The 26,549-nt window shown below is 44.1% G+C and overlaps 1 protein-coding gene across 3 annotated transcripts in view; it reads left to right on the top strand.

Annotated features, from left to right (window-relative positions):
• The window catches only part of LOC146810314 (ATP-binding cassette sub-family A member 10-like), a 1,546,030-nt gene that overhangs the window by 1,489,288 nt on the left and 30,193 nt on the right, over positions 1-26,549 (top strand). For all 3 annotated transcript variants that reach the window (XM_085617307.1, XM_085617308.1, XM_085617306.1), the window contains 2 exons: positions 9,329-9,408; positions 18,227-18,282. In XM_085617307.1, the coding sequence (XP_085473433.1) occupies positions 9,329-9,408; positions 18,227-18,282 (136 nt within the window). The remainder of the gene's footprint in view (positions 1-9,328; positions 9,409-18,226; positions 18,283-26,549) is intronic.

Below are 26,549 nucleotides of genomic sequence, written 5' to 3'. Positions count from 1 at the left end.
GGGCCCTCATCATACTTTGAATGGGAGCCCCACCATTTTGCATAACGCACTGACACACCTTACACATCACATAAAGGTTCTATGCAAGTCACTATAACCAAATTCAGCAAATCACCAAAATATTCTAAAGTTCAAGACGTGTTATTAGCTTATTTTTTTAAGTTCTCTGTTCATGGAGTGATCTGAAAACTGCTCTTGGACCACTAAAGATCAGGACATTTTTCTTCTTGAAATAGTGGGCATTTGTTCCGAGCCCAGCCATTTCTTCCTGATGACTGTCTTCTAGAAGTGTTATGTTTTTCAGAGGATAGTATACAAGAGAAAATACTCACTTATTTGCTCAATCCTAAAAGAGAGAAAATAGAGGAAGATGGTATATTGTTACCAATTGTAGGTTGTTACTGTTGTAGCTGGAGATTTGGGTATTCATACAGAAGTCTGAATCACTTCAAGTAGGTGGTAAGTTCTTTATTTCATGTGAGGCCCATAGGCTACAGCAACAGCAGGTGTATCCTGTCAGGGTTTCATCCTCCCTTCAACCTTCCCAATCTTCTAGCTTCCACTCTACACTACTCACCAACCTACTATTGCATTATTCACTCTCAACGTTCCAGACATCAGTACAGATATTAAGGAAATGGGTGCAACCAAGATACCCCATACCTCCCTTTCTTACAAACAACAAAACAAAGACATAAAGAATAGGGACAATCCATTACAACAACTCAATCTTCAACACGTCTAGCTTAGACATTTACCCAACAAGAACCAGTTAAACTCTCCAATACCCATGCACACACACAAGGACAACAAATAACACTAACAGAATCTCTGTGATGAGTCAAGACTAACCCTGGGCGTAGTTCGCGAAGTAGCGCTACGCGTAACTACGCAAAGTGCACTTCGCACTACATGAGCTACGCGTAGCACTTCGTGAACTGCGTAGTACCCTATTCGCACTGTGGAAGATGCCGTTTTCAATGATTGCACAGTGCGGACAAGCATCCGGCACTGTGCAATCATTGAAAACTGCATCTTGCACAGTGCGAGCTGTACTTTTCTGCCGCTCGAGCAGATTTTTACTCGAGCGGCAGCTTTCTCAACGCAGACTGGGGGTTTCTCATCGCGAGTGGTCGCAAGCATACGCGACCACTCGCAATGAGAAACCTGACCTCCCCGCGTTGAGAATCTCGCCGGGAGGTTTATTTTCCACGCTCGCAATCGGCAACTTGATGTTGCTGATCGAGAATGAGGAAAAAGTCTCTCCGGGATGTCATTTTGCTTGCTCGCAGTCGCCAACTAGATGTTGAGGACCGCGAGCAAGCAAAAAATGACCACTGCACTACGCTATGCTACGCGTGTTTGCACTGTGCTACTTGCAATTCCCATAGTGCGAAGTAGCGCAAACTTCGCAAACTACGCGAGCGTAGCGTAGTGCTTTGCACAGGGTTAGTCAAGACATGAGGATCATCACGCCTCATGCCAAACAAAGAAAAGAGACTGCAAGGTTGGGACATGAGACCTTACTACCACATGTCTGCATGCTGACAGTGGCACCATGCAACAATTATACATATGGTACATATAGTTGTGGAAGCTAAGTCATGTGACAGCAAGGACATTAACCCCACCCACTTTCTTTGATAAAGGGTTCCCCTGGCATCCCTAAGTTTAGTCATTCAAGGCACAAAACAAAATAAAAACTAGAATCATTCCATTCCCTTGTCCAGACTCCAACACAAAACAACTAAATTCATACACAAAGTCACCAGTTCACTTCACACTGCTAAATTACACAGCCCAACAAACTCATACTTTCTCTTTCTTCAGCAAACTAACACACACATTCCAACAAGGACAACACACTGCACCACACACACACAGACATGCAGTACAGCACTCCCGATACACTCCACACCTAACCACACTAACTGGCCAAACCAACACGACCAAGTGCCAAGCTGACAAAAGCACTCACTCTGAACCCAGTACCACACACTCTGAAAACTGCACCAGAAATGTCAGGATGTCTTTCGAACACAATGATGACAGCCTCCAGTAGACCCACACTGAAATATTATTGACACGATGCAATAATCCAATACTAGAGAGGTCCAACAATTCAGACATTGACACCAGACCATATTAGCAGGAAGAGATCTACTCGCTTAGTACACAGAAGAGCTGCATTAAACATCAACTCTTGTTACAACTAGTCTCAGAGTAAAAACCTGGTGAAACTGTGGCTATCACCCACATCACCACTAGAAATTATACTTTACCACATTTTCACTTCACGGGGTACTTCCTGTTGCTAGAAAACACAAAAATGCCCCTGGGTCTAAACAACAAAGAGAGTGCTGGAATGTCCCTTTTCAGGATGGTTTCCCTCACCTACCCGTGGGTGGCATGCTTCATCATCGGGGAACCTCCTCACACTACAAACCTAGTCGTATTGTGGGCTACAACCCCCTCACTGAGAGAAAGGAGCTCAGGGATGTTTTGATTCGGAAGAAAAAGAGGATTCCTAAAACCAGTAAATGAGCGGGGTGTGCTGAGAAAGGGAAAAAGAAGAGAAAATAGTGTAAGTGAGCTAAATCTAACTCTATGTTATGCCAAACAATTTTAATGGGACATCCAGAGGTCAGGATTAAAAAGTGAAGTTATGACAGGGGGAGATTCAACCTGTCATGGAACTGTTGTGGTCGACATGTTTCGGCCTTTTACCCTCCGTAGAGGTGTAGCGACTTTCTTCAGGACCAATGTGAAAAGTGGGCTATCCACTCATACCAAATTCAGAAGGTGGAAGATATATACAACCAATGGTTTGGAGTGGGTTGCCCCTCAGGCGTTACTTCCACTGGTAGACATGCTCCCTGAAAAAGAAACAAAGTATTAGGTTTTTGTACACAAATAATTTGTCAACATGCACTCTTAGAACACATAACTCTTTCATCAAGTGTTCCTCTCTAGGTCTATCAAGACACCATGAAGTTAATCAATCCCTGAAGGGACTGTGGAAGCAACCTACCTGCATTGTCGGGCAAGCTTAAGACACCTTGAACCTCGGCACAGAAACTCGAGGTAGCATCAGATTCCTTTGCAGAAACAAACAATGGTGGTGGAAGTGTGACTGTGATGCATAGTCATAGAATACACAACGTACACAGTTGATTTAAAAATACACATGTGCACACCAAAAAGTGTGTTGTTATTCCCCAAATATAACCGGTCTAGGTCTGTGCTGTTAGACTAAAGCACCTGGCTATACGGTCATGCTCAAAGGGGTAGCAGTGAGTGAAACTGCAAATATGTAAAGTAACGTGCGGAAAACATTCGAAAATGGTGGTCAAATCACCACATGAAATGAAGGGCAGACAGGAGAATAGACGGCAGTGCTGCATAGCTGAACCTGAGCAAGAAAAGAACACCCGATAACGGGAGATATGAAATACGCTCTGCCTGCAATGGGAACACCGCGCATGAACTGGAAAAACGCTGCCATTGAATGCAAAAACAAGTACCTGTTTGGACGGATGTGTCAATAATGTGCCTCGAAAGGGTAAATGTTGTCTGAGGTGTACTGCCTTTTCACTTCCTTATTGTAACAAGGCTACACCCACAGGCTAGTGACGTAGTGCATGGCCATGGAAGACAGACTATCTCTTGCGGCATGGGAAAGTCTTGTCGTCCGTTGTAGAGCTAAACTGCACTGGTATGGGAAATGTAGTTGACACTTCCTATAAAGGTGCATGCCTTCTGGGAAAGGTTGCAAAAGTAAGTGCAGGGTCATGACTCAAGAAAACATTGTAACAGTTAAAAACCCGAAAATTCATCAAAAGCTTGGAAAATATTCCTTTGGTAAAAATATTTATAATTTCAGACAAAGTCGAATATACGTCGACCTGGCAGTGGTGTAAGCCAAACAATGGCAACTGCACAGTACGACGGTGTGTGCATGCCAAGAAGGAGCTTTCCAAAGCTTATCATGTTGCTGCGTCAGGATGTCATGGCAGGCCTGAAGGGACACAACAAGATGAAGTCTATTGTGGTGAGAAACGAAAGGTATCTCTTGTTAATAGACAAAATGGACTTAGATATGGAAAGAATTGGAACAAATACACCCCATCAGTGGAGATATTAGTCAACTCTGATCTGACAGTGTTGTAAGCCTAGCAGTGGCAGGTGTACAATCTAGCAAATGCCAGTGTGGAGCACAGTCACCAGTCAGTCATGTAACTGTATTAAGATGTCTAACTGATATGGTATGCTGTTCAACTCCCATGGTCGATCTGTACCAATATTGATATGTGTTGTGTGTAAAGTTTGGGCACAAACATTGCATGTGCCACATGGAAAATGTCCTTTCACAGGCTGAAAGTTCCAAAGATGTTTTGATGTGTGATTATTTTGGTCCAAGGCCTTGTGTGTACCAACTTGTCTCTTAGGTTAGCACTGCATTTAAAAGCAAGCAAAGGTTCGCACAAAGAGCGGGATCCTTTGTTTAAACGTTTCAGTTCTTCCTAAAACATTTCTGGATCAGGCTTGACCTGCTGCTAAAAGTGCTGACACATATCAATCTGTCTGTCGGTTCTTTCTGGGGGTGCACTTCTAATAGAGCTTCACGATTGTTATTACTACCTTTTTTCACTGACTTTTTCATCAAGGTCGTAGGTATTGGTGGTCCATCAATTGGCAATTCAGAGTTTTAGCATGGTTTTTGTATTTTTCAACATCTGTGCAATTACGTCTCAGACGTAGAAATGGGCCAAAAGGGCAGATTGTCTCTCAGCGACTTGGGTTGATAACTGAAATAGGATAATAAAGAATTTTTGGCCATGGGTTTTTTGTAGAGTTCGGTGGGTTTGTAGTGAACCTTGGGAAGCATAAATCAAAAGGTCCAGAAATGGTAAACTCTCTTGACTGTATTCACAGGTAAAGTTCAAATAGTTGTTACAAGTGTTGAGCCATTGATGGAAAAGAGTAATTACGTCTACAGTGCCGCGCCATATCACCAAAATATCATCAATATAGAGCTTCCAAAGGAGTATGTTGGACCGAAAGGGGTTAGTGGGAGTAAGGATCATGTCTGTCTCAATAAAATAGACATAAAGTTTCGCCAAGCTGGGGGCGAATGTTCTGCCCATCGAAGTCCCAGATATCTACAAGAAGAGACTGTCTTCGTATTGAAAGAAATTTTATGTCATTGCAAGAGTGGCACATTGCATGATAAACTAAACAGGTGTTATTGTATCTAGATCTCTACAGTTTAATATGGCTTCAATCTATAGCCAGGGTCTGGTCCTGGTACAAAGGGACTCTACATCGAAAGATACCAAAAAGTCAGATTCTCTGTCAAATACCGCATCCTGAAGGGCACATAGGACATCTTTGGTGTCCTGTAGATAAGTCGGTATTTCTTGAACCATGGGTCTCAGAAAGAAATCGACAAATTGGGAAAGTTGCTCAAGAAGGGATCCTATTCCAAAGATATTCGGCCGGCCAGGTGGAGGTCTCCGACTCTTGTGATTTTTGGGAAGCACATAAAAATAGGGAGTGATAGGCTCAGTGTTCACCAAAAAATCAGCTTCCTTACTGGTAAGCTGTCCCTGTTCCTTGGCATTGTTAACAAGAGGAGTGATAGTATTCACAAGCCTCTTGGTGAGGTTCAGTTTCATAGGTTGGTAAGCACTGATGACTGAAAGTTGTTTGAGACATTCATCTCTATAGGAAGAAGTGTCCATGATGACAAGGCATCTCCTTTGTCGGTCAGCTTTTTTGTGATGGATCATCCATGCTCAATTTCTGTAGTGCTTCTTGTTCAGTTTTCGACATTTTCCAGTATGGTGAATGATTGGCAGTGAGGCCAATATTAAGATCATTCATAACAGCCTTTTCAAAGGTAATCATCTCTGATGGTATAGAATGAGGTGGGGCATGAATGTAGATCTCTTACACAAGCTTATGTTGGTAGATAGTTCTGATGGTGTGGTTGTTTCCCTATCGGAAAAAAAGAAATTGAGGCATATCTTTCTAAAGAATTGTGCTAGTTTTTATCTGGAAAGGATCCGCTTGAAAGGTTGGCACAAAGCCAAGCCCATTATTCAACAGTGTTGAATTAGTGGCACTGAGAGTACGTTGGCTCAAGTTAACAATCAAGTTGTTTCCTTGCTTGTCCCCGTTTGGGGAGTCATTTTGCTCATGCTCCGTGTGGTTTGTGGAGAGAGAGGTGGACTCCAGTGCACATGGGACTGTTGTTTTCTTCTGCCTCTGGACCCTCCTCCTCCTTGCTCTAAAAACGAAGGATTGAAAAATGATTGTGGCGGTGGTTGGAAATGTGCCATGGTTTGGTGATAAGGCGGATTGGGAAAACTCCAAGGTCCCAGAGGCCACCATTGTTGCTGTTGGTTGTGGATGGGGTTATTGCCTCACAATCTACCTTGACCGCTCCTCTTCATTGTCGTTCTTGATGTCTTGTCGGTCCCTGTCTCCGAGTCACTGGACCACAGGTCTGAGTTTGGTGTTGAGTATTCTGACCCTGATGTAGAGTATCCCGAGACATAGCCTTAACCTTGTTGGTTAAATTCAGTTGGTTTCTAGTCATCTGAAGTGTTGGGATAGACTTTTTGTAACGAGAATCGTGCCAAGTCTTTTTTAAATTTCTTGATTTTAGATGCAAGGAGGTTCTCTGTTTGGTCCTTATTTATTGTGTTTGTTTCATCCATATTCTTTTTGAAGAGAGTGGCTGATCTGGTAGTCTTTAGTTGGCCCTCAAGGAGATTGGATCTCAACTAAAATTGCATCTGTGATCCACTTCGCTGTACTGATAATTAAAATCAGCTAGTTCCTGGTGCAGCACCATGCAATCAAGGACCAATCTTCTTAAATGATTGGTCTTCGAGGAAGAGTCTGGGTGCATTAGTTGCAAAAAGGCTGGTTGAAGCGCAATTTCCCCTGAGATACTCAATCATGATTGCTCCGTGGGTGAGGATACGTGTGTGCATCCTTTTGAGAATGAATAATTAAGTCCAGGCATCTGATTGTGTGATGGTCTGGAATATTGGTGTATCAAGTAGACTGAAAGGATTTAGAATGTCTTGGACAATAGACTCATCAAAAGCTAAACCATTGAAGTCTGTTATGATTGCAGGATGAAGATGAAAGGCAAAAAGTCTGCAAAAAGTCAACTGTGTACTATTGTGAGTAAACCGACCACAAAGAAGAAGATGATGGCCCACAGCCATGGCTGTTCAACATGATCAATACACAAAAATAGGGCCGGAGGAGGTTTAAAGACCAGCAGGGGACGACTCCGTACTTCCAGTTGCAACATGGCACTAATTTTCTCCCACATCGCATCCAGGGGGCATTACCCCATGCAGCTTCTCATACAGGGTGGTCGTCTTCTCCAGCTTTAGCACACCTCGGGAAACTTCATCATGGAACTTCTCACAACAGGAACTACACTTCCCTCAACCTAACACACTATTGGATACTTCCTCATGCAACCTCTACCAAGATGCTACTGCTCCTTCCCCAAATTCTTGATTGCTGAGAATGATAGGAGTTAGATAGACAACAGGAGAAGACCAGGGCAGAACTCACAGGAACTCCAAAGGGAAGTAGAAAAGAAGGAGAGAAAAAAATACTCAAGGAGAAACAAATGGAACATTTAAGAAGCAAACAATGAGAGGAAAGAAACAATCATTCCAAAAAGAGAAAGGATAGCAGTAAGAGTGTTCTATCATACTACAATGATGGGCAATATGGGTGAGTACAGTGTATGATTGGTGCCAGAGAGGAGGGCAATTTCTTTGCACTGTACAGGGTACAAACCAAACTGAGCAGCATGAAACAGTGAAAAGATGAGAGTAGGAAATTAAGCACATTTTTCAGCAGTGAAGGGAGGAATAAGAGACAGTAGGTTTGAAAATACAATAAATTCATCAACACAAGGTGTTATTCAACCAGTTTGTGTGCCCATTTCAATGAATTAGGAAACATGTCCAAGGAAAGATTGATAAGGACCATGAAACATGTTAGAAATAACAGGTGTACTGAAAGAGTATGAAGGGTAAAATGGCAAAGAAAGGATCCAAACGAGCAAGCTTTGGGTTGCCATTTACTTGAACAAAACAATTTTTCCTTGTAAATTAGAATGAATGGCACCAAAAGAGGCAATGCCATGGGAAGTAAGCAGCAGAGCTGATGCAGGTGAGGGGTAAGAAGCAGAGTGCAGGATATACTTTTTTACAATAAAACAGTTGCCATCGTCAGACACGGAGAAAAAGCACCAAGAAAGAGACCTGACAATGAAGATAGAGGGTCTAACTGAATACTTTTGAGATGACAGGACACAGCCCCTTTGTAGAAATTAGGATGTTTATTAGACAGCACACAATGACCCCTGTCACATCCCAGCTCCTCAGCAACTGCCAGCTTCCCAATCCTTCTGGATTCCAACACTCTAGAATCCAGCAATGAAAGCATCCAGTTGCCAAGATACAACAAATACCAGATGGGTAGGCAGAATATAAACATATCATTGTAAAATAGCTTGACAAGTTATTTAATAGATGAGTGCAACTAATGGGGAGTGGTTTTAAACCCAGTGATATTCAGCTTTTTGAGGAATGAGCCATTGCTTGGTGCTTTATAGGTGGAGGCAGTTGATTGGTTTTAGAATAAGAGCTTGGTTTCAGAATAAGAGTTCAATGATTGATGCATGTAAGAAGAGAGAAAAGAAGGACTAGAAGTTCTAACCGAATAAATCAAATAGTAGGGGTCAGAAAGTGGAAAGGAAACACTGCACAGATTGGTAATGTCTATATTTTGCTGCCTACTGTGATGCTGAGAAGCTGAGGAGTGGCAGAAATAGACTATGTGATTGTTTGGGGAAAGGAGCAATTGCAAGCATATTTGATACATTCTTCAGTTTTATCTCTCCTTTATGCTCAGCCTAGGTATGTCGCCTCTCATAGCTTCTTTTGAAATAACTGAGTGCCACAAAGAGCTACATTTTACTATAGGGCCTCTTATTTTTGGAGACAAAATTTACTGCAGACCTTTTGTCAATACATTCTAAGATTCTCAAGATTCAATGTCACAATGCAATGTTTCTCAAGTAGAATCTAACAGGATTTAGACCTTCTATTCTGATACGTCTCCCACATTTTTATCATGTTATTTAAAAGTATGTGGGGCATGTGTTTATTTTTTTCTCCCTCTAAATGCTTAAATTCTTTTTTTTATTTAACTGGATTGAGAGTAGTGCTACCACATAAAATAAAGACTGTTGCTGACAGTGTGTTTTTTCTCTCTGATTAAGGTTTTCATCCTTGTTATCATACAAAATACCAATGGATAATGTCAAGTCACTGTCACAAGCCTTTTCTGCTTTAGAGGAAGGTAAGATTAAATTTCACATTGTCCAGTTGTCGTATATCAATAACGGAGTATTCTTGAACAGCTGAATCACTGAACTAAGATTAATAATGTAAGGAGTATCTGGTTCAAAATGGATAAGTCTTCCCAGATGAGTGTCTGTGAGGTATATTTAATAACTGATTAATAAATATGAGAAAAATAGATTGTGGTTACATAAAGAGGGAGCTAGCTTCCCTACTAATTGCAGGACTAGTCTTGGCCTTAGCTTTCAGCATTGGTTGATGAGCTATTTAATCGTAACTGTCATTGAAATTGTACAATGTAATGTAACGGCCGCTGATCGAGAGAACTTCTTTTTTAAGGCCACAGTGCTGTCTTCCACAAGATTACAGCTGTTAAACTAAGTACTCAATGCAGTCATTACAAACTACCAATGTACTAGCCATGGTTCAAAAGAGTAGTCTTACTTACATTTTGGGCCACTGTGGAGCTGCCAGTATGTCCTCTAATAGGAAACAAGGACTCAGCTCCACATCAAAGCTGGAGCTTATTGTGCTTATCGCCCCTTTAACTCCCACTTCCTACCTGGCGTGCCCCTGGTATGCAGACTTCTCAGGTGCTTTTTCCAGGTGATTGGGAAAGTGGGGGGCTCTGGGGGCTGAGATCTTATAAAGGTCGCCTCTCAAAAAAAGTGAACAAGGGGTGCAGATGGCAGTCACCACCACATCCTGCAGTGCTAAACTCTGCCATCTTGCATCAGTATATGACCCCCCTCTCAGGACCGCTTTGGGTGGCGGCGATCCTTATGTTGACTTTTTACAATCAGGAGGTCCTACAGAAGCTGATGGATTCAACCCCTCACCCCCACATCAGGGAATGAGGAACCCTAATCTTCTTTCTGAGGCCTTGCATGCCTCTGAAACTTCTGAACACAGGTGCAAAATGTCTTAGAGCCTCAGCAGCAGGTCAGGTCACCCATATTTACGCTCCCTAAGTATGCCATTATGTTACAGGGAGACAAGAGACAAGCCCCCGGAAGTGGCGACCAGAAATTTTGCCCAAAGGGCAGTGCATGATTCTAACCAGGGGAATATTAGGGTATCAAAAGATAAAATTGCACAATCAGATTGCTCTCGGGAAGTCAAGCAAGATATTATTACAGTACCATAAGGCTCTTCACAGCTCTGTCCCTGTTATAATAAAGTGAAGGTGTTGACTCTGGAAGCAAGAGTTACCCAATTTTCAATATAGAAGCACCCCCAAATAGAAGCCCCTCCTCTTATGATAATCCCTGATACTACAGGAGGACAGGGTCAGTCATTGACCCTGGCATCCCAGAATCAGGACAACAGAGCTGCTTATATGTTCCAAGGACATGTTTTTAGGACTAAAAGACCTGAATGTAAACCAGGCAGGGTGTGCAACAGCCCTGGTTGCTGAGATGCAGTGACTAGAAAAATATTAGGGGCCCGATTCACAAAAGTAATCTGAGACAAAATCCTAACTTTACGACTTTCGGTATTCACAAAAGGCATTTAGGAGTAGTAAAGTTAGGATTCCTAACTTTACTACTCCTAAACTGAGACAAAATCCTAACTTTACCTCTTTCGGTATTCACAAAAGGCATTTAGGAGTAGTAAAGTTAGGAATCCTAACTTTACTACTCCTAAATGCCTTTTGTGAATACCGAAAGTCGTAAAGTTAGGTTTTTGTCTCAGATTACTTTTGTGAATCGGGTCCTAGCTCTTCCTGAAGAACTTCGAGGGCTTTTACACGTAAACAGTCGATCCTCCAGGCTCAGCTATGGTTGAGTACCTAAAGAAATGCTCCCTTCCAATAATATTGGTGGGAGTAGTGGCAGGCCTAGTTAGTCAAGCTACACTGGGAGTACTAGCTGGAATCATTAAGCGCCTATCTAGGAGAAAAGCTGCTGGTGATGATAGTGATCTGAATGGTATCAGACCTTTGTAGAGCAGTTGAAGGCACCAATGACACGACTCTTCAACCATATCTCATCAGGAGGTAGCATAACTCCATCTTTTTTTAGAGTAAATATTGCTTGTTTTTTTAAGAAAGGGAAGGATCCTGCCAACTTCTACTTAAATTGACCTATAACACTCCCCATCATCAATTATAAAACCCTGGCTAAATTAATTGCTGGAAGGTTGACCGCCCTATTACCTCAAAAAATATACTTAGGGATCAAACCGGCTTTATGCCCGGGTGACAGCTCAATTTTTTAGTCGTGGTCATATTTTGAGTAATAAAGTCACAGCTGCTTTCATTTTTATGGCTGTGGAAAAGCTTTTGATGTGTCCAGCTGGTCTTTTTTGTGCGCAGTATTAATAAAATGGGGGCTTCCAGCTTAGTTGATAAATAACCCATGTAATCTATATAAAGGCACTAACGCCTCACTTATAATTAATGGGAAAAGTTCTGACAGATTTCAAATCTCCAGGGGTACTAGACAAGGGTGACCTCCCTACATTGAGGCACGGGCAATAGCCATTAGAGCCTCATTTCAGATAGCTCCTGGTGCCCCCAACCTCATCAAGTTTTTTGCAGAAAACCTCGGTGTTTACACTTCTTCTAAGGCTCAATCAATTAAAGTGTTATTTAAAACAATTGACAGCTTTACTGTATTAGGGGGGATACAGAATTAACAAATGAGGTCCTTTTATTTAATTCTGCACCAGGGAATCTTCTCTGGAAACTGACTCCCTACTATAATAATGTGATTACTCTTAAGTAGCTGGAGTCATTTGCCCATCTCCATAGTTGACAGAACTGAATTGAATAAAATGAAGATGTGTCTCCAGTTGCCTTCCAGTGCTCCGTGCTCCCAATCGGCATAATTGAAATGATTTTTAAGGAAACAGAAGATTTGATTTGTTTATTCATTTGGAAAGAGGAGCTGGCTGTTCCCAATCTGCAATGCTACTATCCTGCTAGCTTTGTAATTCTTGTACTTTGGCTATTTAAATTAGGAGCCACTGTCTTTATTTTTGTTTTTCTTGACAAGATTCCGGACAAATTATATTATTCCCCTATTAAAATACAACCAGTTTGAAACCCAATACTGGTTCGATAAGACATTTTGGGCATGAATGTTATACATCTTAAACGGCCCAGCATCCATGCGCAAACATCAGTAGATGCCAAACTCCCAGGAATGTCAACAAGCATTCGCAATGCAATCGGTCTCGCCTTTGGGACCTTAGACGTATTTAGTCATGTAGCCATGCAGCACATTATGCTGGGTGCTATAATATCTACTGTTGTTTGACATGGAGGCTTTGACACTAATAGGCACATTACCATATTATACAGTGTTTATGATAATATTTACAAAACAGTTGCAGCGACTCTGTTGGAGTGAAAGCGACCTAGTTAAACACATCACCACTTGACGCCCTTTATTTCAAGTTTATGCTAGCAGCCGACATTTGTATCAAGTTAGTTTCAAATGCACTAGTGCTCAGCACATTGGCCGGTGCCGGGGGTGACATGATGGGGTCCGCACAGGCACACCGCCACGGGATGGTGTCTTTCGGTGCACTGAGATAGGGGCACCTTAAGTGCTGATAATGCGCCGTCCAAGCGGTCCTGAATGGTGGCATTATTGTGAGCCCTGCTGGAACGCAGTGTAGGCTTGAGCCAGCGTGCAGTGCGGGTCTACCCTCACTTGGCGTCGCCTCGTGGTTCACAGAGTTAGTGGCATCTCAAGGGCTGAGCGGGTGTGCAGCCTGCGATGAGGCCGGGTGCACTGATATGTTCTCTGCCATAGTGAAATCAAGACCTAGAATCAAGTGTGTGACCTGGTGGCTCGCGGTGCGGGGCTGCACGATGTGGAGGGTGCCATGGTAGCGGGCCCCGGACTTGGGGCTCCCACCGACACGTGGTGGGCCCTCTTGGAGACATGCCGGTGGTGGAAGGTGAGCAGTGAGGCCTGGTTGCGCAGGGGCGGGCAATCTCCGCTGGGCGGCGGGAGGGGCTGGGGTGCATTGGCCTGTGTGCACAGGGGCGGGCCATTGCTGATGGCGTGTGCTACTGTATGGACTCTGCCATGCATGTCTCTGGCAACTGTTTCAGATGAGGGACCTGGGAGACTGCATTGTGTACCGGCACGTGGTTGGAGACACACCAGTGACTGCAGGTGAACAGTGAGGCCTGGGTCTGCAGTGTCGGCACTCTCTCTCTCTCCCTCTCTTTCTCTCTACCTCTCTTTCTCTCTCCCTCTCTTTCTCTCTCTCTCTCTCTCTCTCTCTCTCTCCCTCTCTTTCTCTTTCTCTCTCTCTCTTTTTTCCTCTTTCTCTCTCTTTCTCTCTCCCTCTCTTTTTCTCTCCCTCTCTTTCTCTCTCTTTCTCTCTCCCTCTCTATTTTCCTCTCCCTCTTTCTCTCTTTCCCTCTCTTACTCTCTCTTTCTCCCTCCCTCTCTTTTTCGCTCCCTCTCTCCTTCTCTTTCTCTTTCTCTCTCCCTCTCTTTCTCTCACTTTCTCTCTCCCTCTCCCTCTGTCTTTCTCTCTCCCTCTCTTTCTCTCTCCCCCTCCCCCCTCTCTCTCTTTTGCTCTCCCTCTCTGTACTTTGATGGGCGCATGACACACCTTATTATCTGTATTTCTGTCTTGCAGGCTGTGACTTACAGAATGCCCAGAGAAGACCCGCTGTGCCTCTTCAAGATTGTTGTTTTTTGTCAAATCTGCGATAAACGTTTTATTTGGAATATACGATATAAATGTATGATTTCCATTTTTCTGGCCACACCTGTATGTTAGGTGTTGTGATTGTGCGACTTCTGGTGACTTGTTTAGTTCATGGTTTCGTGGAGTTGATGTGCATTCTCTTTGTCCAAAGGGAGGGTGGGTGGGGATGGTGGTGGGCTGCATGTTCAGTTGCTCGGGGGCATCTGTTGTTCTTCATGTTTGGCTCTTGGCTGTGCTTACTTGGTTGCTGCCGGTTGTCATCTGACTTTACACCAGGTCAGAGCAGGTGTTAGTTTCCTGCTGCTAACGCGCCTTATCGCCTCATTTGTGCTCTTATCGCCGAACAGGCTGGTCGTTGAGAATGTTATGGAGTGGTGTTGTTGCAGCTTTTTGCTCGGGAACGCCTACTCTGCATCTCATTAACGATAGTTGCCGGCGTCATCCGTGGCGATGTTTTTTTAGGATGCTATCGCCAGAAAACTGGTGATATGGGCTGTTAGCACCAGCTTGTGAATGGGGCGGTACATTTATCGTGACTTTGGCTGCAATAAAGTGCTGATAACTCGGTGATAGCTCCTTGAGAATATGCCCCTCAGTATACTGACCCTGCCACATATTCAGTACACTGACCCCCTGCATAAGGTGTGTCAAGATCAAGGGCACTAGTTGTGCACACTCAGCAAACATAGCTCTCATTTGACACCAAGCGTAACGACTTCTATGCACATTGAACGGAGAAGAACAGAATATGAACTATTCTCCCTATCTATGCAAGCCCAATTAAGTATACAGCCATCCTGACCGCCCAGCACACAGAAAGCCATTTGCAAGTTCAATACATAATATACAACATATCCCCTCTTCGCCCACAACGTGTATATTGACCTACCCTGCTGATTTGCACACGCTCCTCCCGTGCAGGCTCAGCTCCTGCGCCTTTGCACAGCATATGGTGAGGACCAGGAGGGCCCTGATGAAACCCGACAGTCGCGAGCCCTCGAGGGCTCGATAGATATGGTTACTGGGCGCCGAGTCGACTTCCAAACCCATCTCCGGGCAAATCAGACCCGAGGCCCGAAACTTCTTCCAGAGACTCCTGAGCTCATGGATCATGCTAACATCCGGCGTGTTCTTCTGACTCCCAGTCAATCACTCCGAGAAAAAAAAGCCAACGCAACAAAACCAGGCTAAGCCGAATCATAAAAACTGGAGCCAATCCCTCGATTTGACTCCGACCAGCGGAGAAAATAAGTGACAGGAAGCATAAGAAACCAAAAGAAAATATTTGCAATGCCATAGGTCTCGCATTTAAATGTGAGGCCTATGGCATTGCAAACAAGCGCCCAACAGTGCCCCGGCTGCTCTGAAAGTAAAAGTGTGAATAGTGCGCAGAGTGTAAGAAATGCAAGTTTTGCCTGCACTAAGAGAAACTCATTAAAGAAAAGAGTGCTTACAGACTTAAGAACATGTATCGTGCAACAACCGAAGTAAAAAGACTAGTAGCCATGGAAGGTTACAAATGAAGACAAGGCGGTACTAAGGAGGAACTAACAAGCTGATTACTGAAAAAAGCCTATATTTGTGAAGGACAAAGATAGAAGCCAATGAAAAATATGGGTGGAGAGTGGGCGGGGCTTCAAGTCCATACTCCAATATAGCAAGTCTCTCAGAGCAGCGCATGCGTGCTGACTCTAGGCTCGACCTAAAAAGGGACCTCCAACATTGGGAGGCGGTAGGACTGGCTAAAGAAGGCTGCTGGGTTTTTAATTGTAAGCTCGCTACCCAAGATGTCATACAGAAAAAAATAAAAGGGCGAGGAGCGTGGTATCAATTTGCACTCAATCAGTTGCTTAGCGCTTTAAAGAAGATGCAAAAGAATTAGAATAATCAAGAGTAATTGCGGACCAGCAACCACATTTTTTTAAACAAGCTTTTAAGGTTTAAGATAGTTAGTGGATCTCCTTTCTGCACACTAAAAGGGCTCCTGAAATTGCTGTACATGAATCAATAGTTATAAAGTGGCAAAGGGAAACTGCTGCTCAGATTAGACCCCAACATTGGGAGGAGGTTAGCCATTTGAACCCCACTGCGTAACTGGGGGTAATGTTAAAAGTATGCAGCTATTTGCACAGTGGCAGGTATACTATACACCCGTGTTTCTAAATACAAGTAACTCTGATATTCCATCACCCTGCCCAAGATGTGGGGAGGTTGGAACCTGGCTGTACAAGATTTGGACATGCAAAGCATTTCGGGTCGATTGGGAAATTGTGTTAGCAGCTATCTACAGTTACCTACAAAAGGTAAACCCACCAGATGCGTGGGCAGTTTTAATGGAAAGCAACAGGCATTTTGGCCTGCCTTCAAAGTGGGCAAGGAGGGCCTGGCTTATCACTATTCTGATTGTAAGATCCGTCATTACAGACCATTGGCAGTCAGCCCTCCGGTTTTCAATCATTGAAAGGGTAAACTGGATGTTGTCCACAAAAAAAGTGAAAATGTACGCCAAACGGGTTGGTGATTTTAATACATTTGATAAAACGTGATGTGCCTTTGTTAAAATGGTTGTAGTTGAGGCAGTCATTTTCGCATGATCTGATACATCATTTATGGCTGCCTTACAACAGACCTTTTTTTTTTACTTGACAGACCTCAGTTATTTTTTTTTATTCACGTTAATGGAGTGTGTCGGTCTCTGTGTCCTTTTTTTCACTGTATCTAGCGAAATCTTTTTGGTTTTGCATAGGTCTAGCATGCATTTTTGTTCTGTGAAAGTTATGAGGCAAGATGGAATAGTTGTTGATAGCATTGTAAATTATTTTGCATTTTGTATTAGCTTCTTGAGAATTATAATAGTCCAGAGCATGATTATGAATGAATCTGCTCCTTCTATTTTCTATTCTATTTTTCTTTGATTATAATTTAAGATGGAAGAGTTTAATACATGATTATGGATGAATTCTAATTTTCCATTTCTGAACCTGCAATAAAAATAAAAACAGAGATGCCATATAGTTATTAATTAAATTATTTTATTCGGTCGATGGTTTTAATGCTGAATTTACACTTTGTACTGTTTGCACTGTGTATTGTTTTATTACATGGATGATACGATTTATTTGAATGTTTTGTGAATCTTACCTAAGCAAAGCCAAATAAAGAATAGGAAATCCTGCCCTTTCATCCTCTTCTCTCATATGTAGTTGACCCTTTAGTTATCAACTCTTTCATTATGCTTTTATTCTGAGCTGAGGAAAACATTCAGCGGAATTCAACTCCCCCCAGCAAGGAGAATCATTTTTCACCTGTTGGCTTCCTCCGCACCAGCCACCAATCACCAAACATGAGACGCTACTGCTAGACCTCAAATATTGTTTACAAAGGCTGCAGGTATTCTAATCAATCTATTTTCCCACCCCCACAACCATTAAAATCGATCTAAATATAATGGTCAATTGCAGGAAATTAGACTTGATTAAGGGGGTTGAAGATCCTTCTCAAGCAACAACCACAAAGGTCAATAAATTAAACTGTGCTTAACCCTCTGGTAGCCTGCCACAAAAGCAGTCAAGTTTAACTTAGAGGCAATTTGTAAAGTATGTGTGCAGCACCCAGACAGTGATGACGTGAAAGCACTCCACAGGAAAAAGCCCACATGAATTTAGAAACATAGAAAAATGAATCATAATAATTTAACACCAGAACAAAAAAAATCCAATAAGTAGGCCCCTAGTTACTAATTGTTTAAATAAAAGCTGGTGCCTAAGATCAAAGCACCAACGGCGGGTATATAGCTGTGCAAGACCAGAGCAAAGGTGAGAGTTATGGCCGACAACAGTGGTGCACGGTTTGAAGTCAGAGAAGGGATGGGCCTGGTCTCGGGTTACTCTCGGACTGAGAAGAAATTTGAATAGAAAGTTGCTGATGTGCCCTGTAACCACATATGTACTCTTTGTTAGCGTTTGCCTGCTTCCAAAAACTAGTCCTGCACTGTAAAAATAACATCCTAGTTCTATTGTTTAAAAGCAACTTCTGCTTTTTTAATGGGCTTGCCTGAAATCAGACATCATATGTTGTGGGTCTGTCAGTGCTTTCACTCTGTAACTTGTGTCTTGTCACGTTTTTTTCCCCTAAAGTTAAGCGGACGTTTAACCTGGAGGAGTACAGCTTTTCCCAGTCCACCCTGGAGCAGGTACAGTACTCAGCTTTGACTTTTTTTAATGAGGGGGGTATGATGGTCTGGAGTAAACTGCAGTTACAGTCAATGCTATTGTAAACCGGTGCTTGTGAAAGGTGAGAGTAGATGTTGGCTCACAAAAAGGCTTGTGGTAGTGGCAATCACACTTCTACCCCTTGCACCATTACAGGGTGGACACCAGTCGCTCCCTCAGCCTTCCAATAGCCTCCTATTAGGATTGTTGCTAAGGGAGAAGGCAGAGGGCTTGGAGTGGAGTCTTCGGTAATGGTACTAAATCTAGCTCATCTCCATTTACACTGACAGTAATACAGCAGCCAAGGCGGTACTCTGCGTACCATACATGGAGACTGTTATCTCCCTATACGAGTCTAGTGATAGTTCTTTAATGATAGCTGTATTCCGAATACAGAGCACAGCAGAAATAAAAACATATGCAAGGGCTTCATTCTGACCCTGTTAAATGCCCATGCTGTAAATCTATCACCGCACCTCGCGGTTTTACCATGGTATGGAAGTACACTGTCCCGGTATTCGCCCAGAGCGAGGGCCTGAGCAGCTTCGAAACAGACAAAAGGGGTTGGATAGAATACAGCAGTTCTCTTGAAGGAATATATAATAAGGGTATTTTTTCTACATCTAGGTACCACTTACTCCCGTCTCATGCCTGCATTTTCAGGACAAATCACATTGCACAGGGAAAACGCTTTGTGAATGGATCTCAGTGACTATTTGTTGAAATCATTCATATGATCATAGGTTCATTTGTGCATCTTTGAATCATACATGTAGAATAAGATGTGGTGGTCCATCACAGGAGGATTTCAGTTATCCTGAGCGTATACTCTTGTCTTACTCTTAATACAGCTGTGGTAAGAAGTAGAACACGCAAGACAATTGCAGGAATTTGGAACCCAGAGTTAGAGACTATTTCCTCCCTGGATAGAAGTTGGCCAAAACTTGATTAGTGAATGAATTGGCCTAGATGGTGAGATGAGGGTGTGCCTCTTGCTTCCAGTGTATAGTATTTAACTGGAATCATATGTCTTATTTTTAGGTCGAGCATCAGTGTGCATGCATTGTCTGCAAGACTGTAAAGTAGGAAAGTAGCCAGTCGAATAAATGAAAAGCAGGTTTATTCCATAAATTGGAAGCACCACCCGATACACGTCTTCCTGCTGCTGTCGGCTCCCCTCAACAATTTGTCTTGACTCACAGGCTCGATCAGATGTTCTATTCTAGAACATCATGATTGCGCCGTGAACCCAGACGTTCAAAAGAAAACAACATGTATATACAACAAAGACCTGCGGTAATCACTCATTCTGAGTGTAATCCCTCCTGCTGTTGCAATTGGTGTACTCCAGCATCGCTTTTGTTTCCTGGCGCCTTATTTGTTCCTGCGCTGATACATTATTTCCGGTTTTACCCAAGGAGCACCGGTAAAGTACAGTTTACTTACACTCATAAGTGTTGTGTGTTCTTTGGGAACTACTTCTTTCTTTTTGTTTCGCGATGCGCTTTAACATTACGCACTCTCGCCTTTCTTTTGTTGTGCACTCCGCACCAAAACTTTGCTTTTAAAATATAAATTAACGTCACAGGCGCAAAGTCAACAATGTCACCTGGCGCTCGCAGCCCCCTTCCGTCTCCGGTCACTGCGCTTTAAATTTCAGCGTGGCGCCATCTTTTTTTATTAACATGAGCATGCAGTCATGACCGGGTTGCACCAAAACTTTGTTTTAAAAAAAAAGAAAAATGAATGACACAGGCGCAACGTCAACAATGCCGCCCGCAGTCCCCTCACGCCTCCAGGCGCCCTCTTGTACATTAACATGGGCATGCACTCAAGACCGGCCGCACCAAAACGTAGTTTTAAAAAAATAAATAAATTAACTACACAGGCTTAAAGTCAACAATGGCACCTGCTGCCCACCCCCCCACCCCTCACCCCTCCGGGTGCCGCGCTATTACATTAATGGACATGCAGTCGTGACCGGGCGGTGGCCGCCATTGCTGACTCTATGGTTAGGACAACTGTAAATACAATTCTGGTGCTCTGAGAGAAGATTAAACGGATAGTGCAAAAAAACACAGATGTATCAGATAAAAGTGCTGCTGAATAGAAACTGTAACAACACAACCGACCCAATTAAAAAGAAGATGTGAAAATACTCAACTTACGTAAATCACAGAGTATGTCTTAACATATTAATAGATGTGTTTGTTCAGCATAAATAACCCCCATGGCCCTTGAAGCGCTTTTTATTGTAACAGTGTAGTAATGAGGATGTCACGTAGTCCATGTATTAAGCAGATAGTTTTATTCAAGGAAGATGTTAAGAAGTAGAGCCCCACCAGGAGCAGCCTTCCTGCTGCTCTGCCGGATGTATGTCGTTACAACGCACACTTTTACAACGCATGCACTTACAACGCATTTTTTACAACGCAAAATCCACTACAACGCATTCCATTACAACGCAGGACACTACAACGCATTTTTAAAAACTACCTTTATAACGCATTCCATTACAACGCATACTACCTTTACAACGCATACCATTACAACGCATAATATTGCATTGGATTTAAGGTAAGTATTGGATAGTATAGGGGTAAAAATTACTATTCTTACTCCAGGGGGTGCAACAGTAGGGTAAGTGTTGGATAGTATAGGGGTAAAAATTACTATTCTAACTCCAGGGGGTGCAACAGTAGGGCAAGTGTTGGATAGTATAGGGGTAAAAATTACTATTTCTAACTCCAGGGGGTGCAACAGTAGGGCAAGTGTTGGATAGTATAGGGGTAAAAATTACTATTCTAACTCCAGGGGGTGCAACAGTAGGGTAAGTGTTGGATAGTATAGGGGTAAAAATTACAATTCTAACTCCAGGGGGTGCAACAGTAGGGTAAGTGTTGGATAGTATAGGGGTAAAAATTACTATTCTAACTCCAGGGGGTGCAACAGTAGGGTAAGTGTTGGATAGTATAGGGGTAAAAATTACTATTCTAACTCCAGGGGGTGCAACAGTAGGGCAAGTGTTGGATAGTATAGGGGTAAAAATTCCTATTCTAACTCCAGGGGGTGCAACAGTAGGGCAAGTGTTGGATAGTATAGGGGTAAAAATTACTATTCTAACTCCAGGGGGTGCAACAGTAGGGCAAGTGTTGGATAGTATAGGGGTAAAAATTACTATTCTAACTCCAGGGGGTGCAACAGTAGGGCAAGTGTTGGATAGTATAGGGGTAAAAATTACTATTCTAACTCCAGGGGGTGCAACAGTAGGGCAAGTGTTGGATAGTATAGGGGTAAAAATTACTATTCTAACTCCAGGGGGTGCAACAGTAGGGCAAGTGTTGGATAGTATAGGGGTAAAAATTACTATTCTAACTCCAGGGGGTGCAACAGTAGGGTAAGTGTTGGATAGTGTAGGGGTTTTAATGTAATAATATGCGCTGTAATGGTATGCGTTGTAAAGGTAGTATGCGTTGTAATGGAATGCGTTGTAAAGGTAGTTTTTAAAAATGCGTTGTAGTGTCCTGCGTTGTAATGGAATGCGTTGTAGTGGATGTTGCATTGTAAAAAATGCGTTGTAAGTGTAGTGCGTTGTAAAAGTTGCGTTGTAAAGGTTGTATACCGCTCTGCCCATACTCTAACTGACTCTCCACATCCAGGCATCATCACCATGCACACCATCATTCACACTGGCTGAGCAGCAGGTATAACAAACAGCCAGTGATGGACTAGAGCAGACAGCAGCAGGAATCCGATTTCCGTAGCTACACTGGAGAAAGAAATGTGGTCCGTGTCATCCCCAGCCAACTGTCCTGCCTGTGTCCCCATGCAGTGTGTCCAAAGCTTGGGCGCGGTAGCAGTGTCCACTCTGCAACTCTGGGCAATAGCTTGCTTAATCTCCACAATGGCCCCCACACCGCTAAGGATGCCTGGCCTCCACCTTGGGGGTGCCCAGGAGTGGACACCTCACAGGGAAAGCCATGATGGGTTCCACAGCGGTATTCGTACAAGCACCTTGAGACCCTTGCGGGTGAGTAGTGAGCTGCACAAGTATCAATTTACATGGTACTTCCCCGTAGGCAGCTGCAGATCAGAGGGCTCTTAATTTCCTTTTTGCCACAAACTGCTGCATAATGCCTCACTTTACGGACAGTCACGTGCAAGTGGTATTCTGACTGCAGTCAAAAAGGAGCCTGGTCCAAACAATTACCTTGGCATGCACACATTCCAACCGATCAGGAATAACAAAAGCACCCTGCAGTGTAACACCAAGCGTTGCTTTACACATAATCAGAGATGTTAAACAGTTTTTAGCTCTCAAGACTTTGGGTCTCTGTAAAGTAAGTATATCTATCATACTGTGTAGAAATCCAGCATAAGCCTTCATTGTGTGAACGCATATGGAATTAAGTAACAGCACGTAATACAAACTGTTTATTTTGCATTTTATGAGTTCATTGCTACCAAGCGGACCCCATTGTGTCAACCTCAGAATATTTCACAAATTTGTTAAAGACAAAGCTGTTGGCCTTGAAAATGACAATGTTTTTTTAATTTTGCTTTGTTATACCAATGGCAATAGAGCTATACAAATATATTTACTCCAGTGCAAATAAAAAAACAAAAGTAAAAAACATTGTCATTTTTAACGCCAATAGCTCTAACTTTAACAAATGCGAGACCTATTGCATTGCAAATGCTTGTTAGAAGATGCTCTTTCTTTCACAAACACATGTTTATGATACCATTAGGGTAACAATGACAACACATTATTTAAATAACCAGGTAGGTGTCAACTCCAAGAAAATCTGTAGCTGCAGTTTGTCATTATTGACATGAGTTTTTCATTGTGAGTTCAGGTAAACTATCACCTCTCCATCTTTAGCCTTTGGGAAGATAGGCTGGAAAACATATTACACAGCCTTCCCATTCTATTCTATGGGTAAGATGGCCTTTCAACAGTGAAAAACGAAATGGAGATTATTTCTCTGTCAGGACATAGTTCACACCTTAGTACATATCCTACCTTTCACATGCAATGCACCCTGCCCAGGGGGTACCCTGGACCTACCATAGGGTTGTTTGATGTGCATAGAAAGGGAAGGGTAAGGTCTGGCAAGTGGGTGCACTTGTCAGAACAACATGGCAGTTTAACAAACTGTGCGCAGGCACTGCAATGGCAGGCCCGAGTTCCCTTTTTAAGGCTACTTGTGTGGGTGGCACAATTAGTGCTACAGGCCCACTAGTAGCATTTGCATTACCAGCCCTGGCACACATAGTGCACTTTACTAGGGACTTTACTAGTAAGGCAAACATACCAATCATGGACAACCAATCACCATTACACTTTAAACAGGGAGCACTTGCACTTTGACACTGTTTAGCAATGGCAAAGTGTCCAAAGCATTTAAGTTAATCAAAAAATGGAGGCGGTAGAGGCAAAAAGTCAGGGGTAATCACGCCAAGAAATGCCAGGTCTAACACATGCCCCCTCCAGCCAAAAAGTGGGGGGAACTACCCACCCTCATGGGAGTTCTCATCACTGAGGCAGAAAAATCTGGATAGACCGTCAGCATTGGCGTGTTCTGGTCCATGGCAGTGTTCTACCGTAAAGTCCATTCCCTGTAGGGAGATGGACCACCTCAACAGTTTTGGGTTCTCACCCCTCATCTGCATCAACCATCTGAGGGGCCTGTGGTCTGTCTGAACCAAGAAGTGAGTCCCAAACAAGTAAGGCCTAAACTTCTTCAGCGCCCAGACCACAGCAAAAGCTTCCCTCTCAATTGCACTCCACCTCTGTTCCCTAGGAAGTAGCCTCCTGCTAATGAAAGCTATGGGTTGGTCCAAGCCCTCATCATTCAGTTGTGAGAGCACGGCTCCCACACCATGCCCTGAAGCATCTGTCTGCACCACAAATTCTTTGGAGAAATCAGGCGCCTTAAGCACGGGCGCCGTGCACATGGCAGTCTTCAGGGCATCAAAAGCGGTCTGGCAGGCATCAGTCCAGATCACCTTCTTGGGCTGTTTCTTAGATGTCAGTTCTGTCAAGGGTGCAACAATGGTGCCATACCCCTTCAAGAACCACCTGTAATACCCAGTGAGTCCTAGAAAGGCCCTCACTCCTGTCTGGGTCTTGGGGGGTTCCCAAGCCAGAATGGTATGGTATGTCCTAAGTACACCACAGAACCCTGGCAATTACTTGCTTTGATCATTAGGCCTGCCCTCTACAAGGCCTTCAACACTTCATAGAGGTGTTGCAAATGTTCTTCCCAACTGGAGCTGAACACAGCAATGTCATCCAGGTAGGTGGCGCCGAATTCCTCCAGCCCACTCAACACCTGGTTAACCAGTTTCTGGAAGGTGGCAGGTGCGTTCTTCAACCCAAAGGGCGTAACCCTGAACTGGGAGTGCCCCTCTGGCATTGAGAACACTGACCTCTCCTTGGGCCCCTCAGTCAAGGCAATCTGCCAGTACCACGACGTCGAGTCAAATGTACTGAGGTACCGGCCAGCTCCCAGCCGATCCACAAGCTCATCAGCTCTGGGAATGGGGTGAGCGTCAGTCTTAGTGAGAGTCCACGGTAATTCACACAGAACCGGAATTCTGGCGTGGCACCAGGTGCAGCAGCTTTTGGCACATGGACTGCTGGATGGTTCAATCACCCTTAGCACTGACATCTTGGAAACCTCCTCCTTGATGCTGGCCCTGATCTTATCAGCTACTCTGTAAAATGTTTGTTTTACAGGTAGACTGTCTCCAGTGTCCACATCATGGATGCACCAATGGGTGACTCCTGGGGTCAGGGAGAACAGGGAGGCAAACTGACCCAATATCTGGCGACAGTCCCTCTGCTGTTCCAGGGTCAGGGTAGGTGAGAGGTTCACCCCATCCACTGACCCATCCTTCTCCTTGGCTGACAGGAGGTCAGGAAGAGGTTCACTCTCCTCTTCCGCCCCGTCATCTGTAGCCAAGAGCATGGTCACCTCCAACCTCTCAAAGTGTGGTTTGAGGCGGTTCACATGGAGGACCCTCAAAGGGTTCTTAGGAGACCGGAAGGCAACCAGGTAGGTCCCTTCACTCCTGCGCTCCACCACCTCATAAGGCCCAGTCCAATTGTCCTGGAGTGTGCAAGGCTCTACTGGTGCCATCACCCACACCTTTTGCCCAGGTTGTAACTCGACCAGAGTGGCATTCTGGTCGTACCACTGTTTCATTTCTTCCTGGTTGGCTTCCAGGTTCACCTGAGAGACTTGCCTGAAACGCCTAGTTTGGTTCCTAAAGGCCAGCATGTAGCTATATACATCCTGGGGGGTTACTAGGAGCCTTCTCCCAGCCCTCCTTCACCAAACTCACGGGACCTCTTACAGGATGCCCATACAGGAGCTCAAAGGGGCTGAACCCTAAGGACTTCTGTGGCACCTCCCTGTAAGCAAACAGCAGGCATGGTAAGAGGACGTCCCACTTACGCCTCATGGGTTCCTCAAGACCCTTGATCATGCCCTTTAGGGTCTGGTTAAATCTCTCAACCAGACCATTACCCTGGGGGTGGTAAGGTGAGGTGAACTTATAGATTACACCGCACTCCTTCCACAGAGATTTTTCATACCTAGATAAGAAATTAGTACCCCTGTCGGGCACCAGCTCTCTAGGGAACCCCACGCAGGAGAAAATCCCCATCAGTGCACGGCCACCACGGGGGCTGTCACTGTTCGGAGAGGGATGGCTTCCGGGTACCAGGTGGCATGGTCCACCAAGACAAACCTGTTGCCCATGGCGGTCTTGGGATCCAGAGGCCCCACAATATCAATGCCCACCCTCTCAAAGGGGGTGCTGACTACAGGAAAAGCTTGCACTTCCTTCTATTCTTCCCACTTGCCTGGCAAGTCTGACAGGTCCTGCAATGAGTAACTCTTGCGCATTTGAGGCCAGTAAAAGTGAATTACAAGCCTCTTGAAGGTCTTGTCCTTCCCCAAATGTCCTGCTAAAGGTACATCCTGAGCCAACCCCAGTAGGAAGGCTCTGAAGCCCTGGGGTACCACCAGCGCACGGGCTGACCGAGGCTCAGCAACCTTAGGCTCACTGTACAGGAGATCATTCTCCCAGTAAATCAAGTGTGATCTTGACGGATCACCTGCTGCCTGGTTTGCTGCCTGTTGCGGCAAACCTACAAGAGAAGGGCTCTTCTTCTGCTCCTCACAGAATTCCTCCCTGGAGGGCCCTCCCTCATGCTGCCATTCAGTCAGCTCAG

The sequence above is a fragment of the Triturus cristatus genome, chromosome 7 (assembly GCF_964204655.1).
Source record: "Triturus cristatus chromosome 7, aTriCri1.1, whole genome shotgun sequence".
Lineage (NCBI taxonomy): Eukaryota > Metazoa > Chordata > Amphibia > Caudata > Salamandridae > Triturus > Triturus cristatus.
Note: the sequence above shows the minus strand (reverse complement) of the source record. Positions and strands in the feature narration are given on the sequence as shown.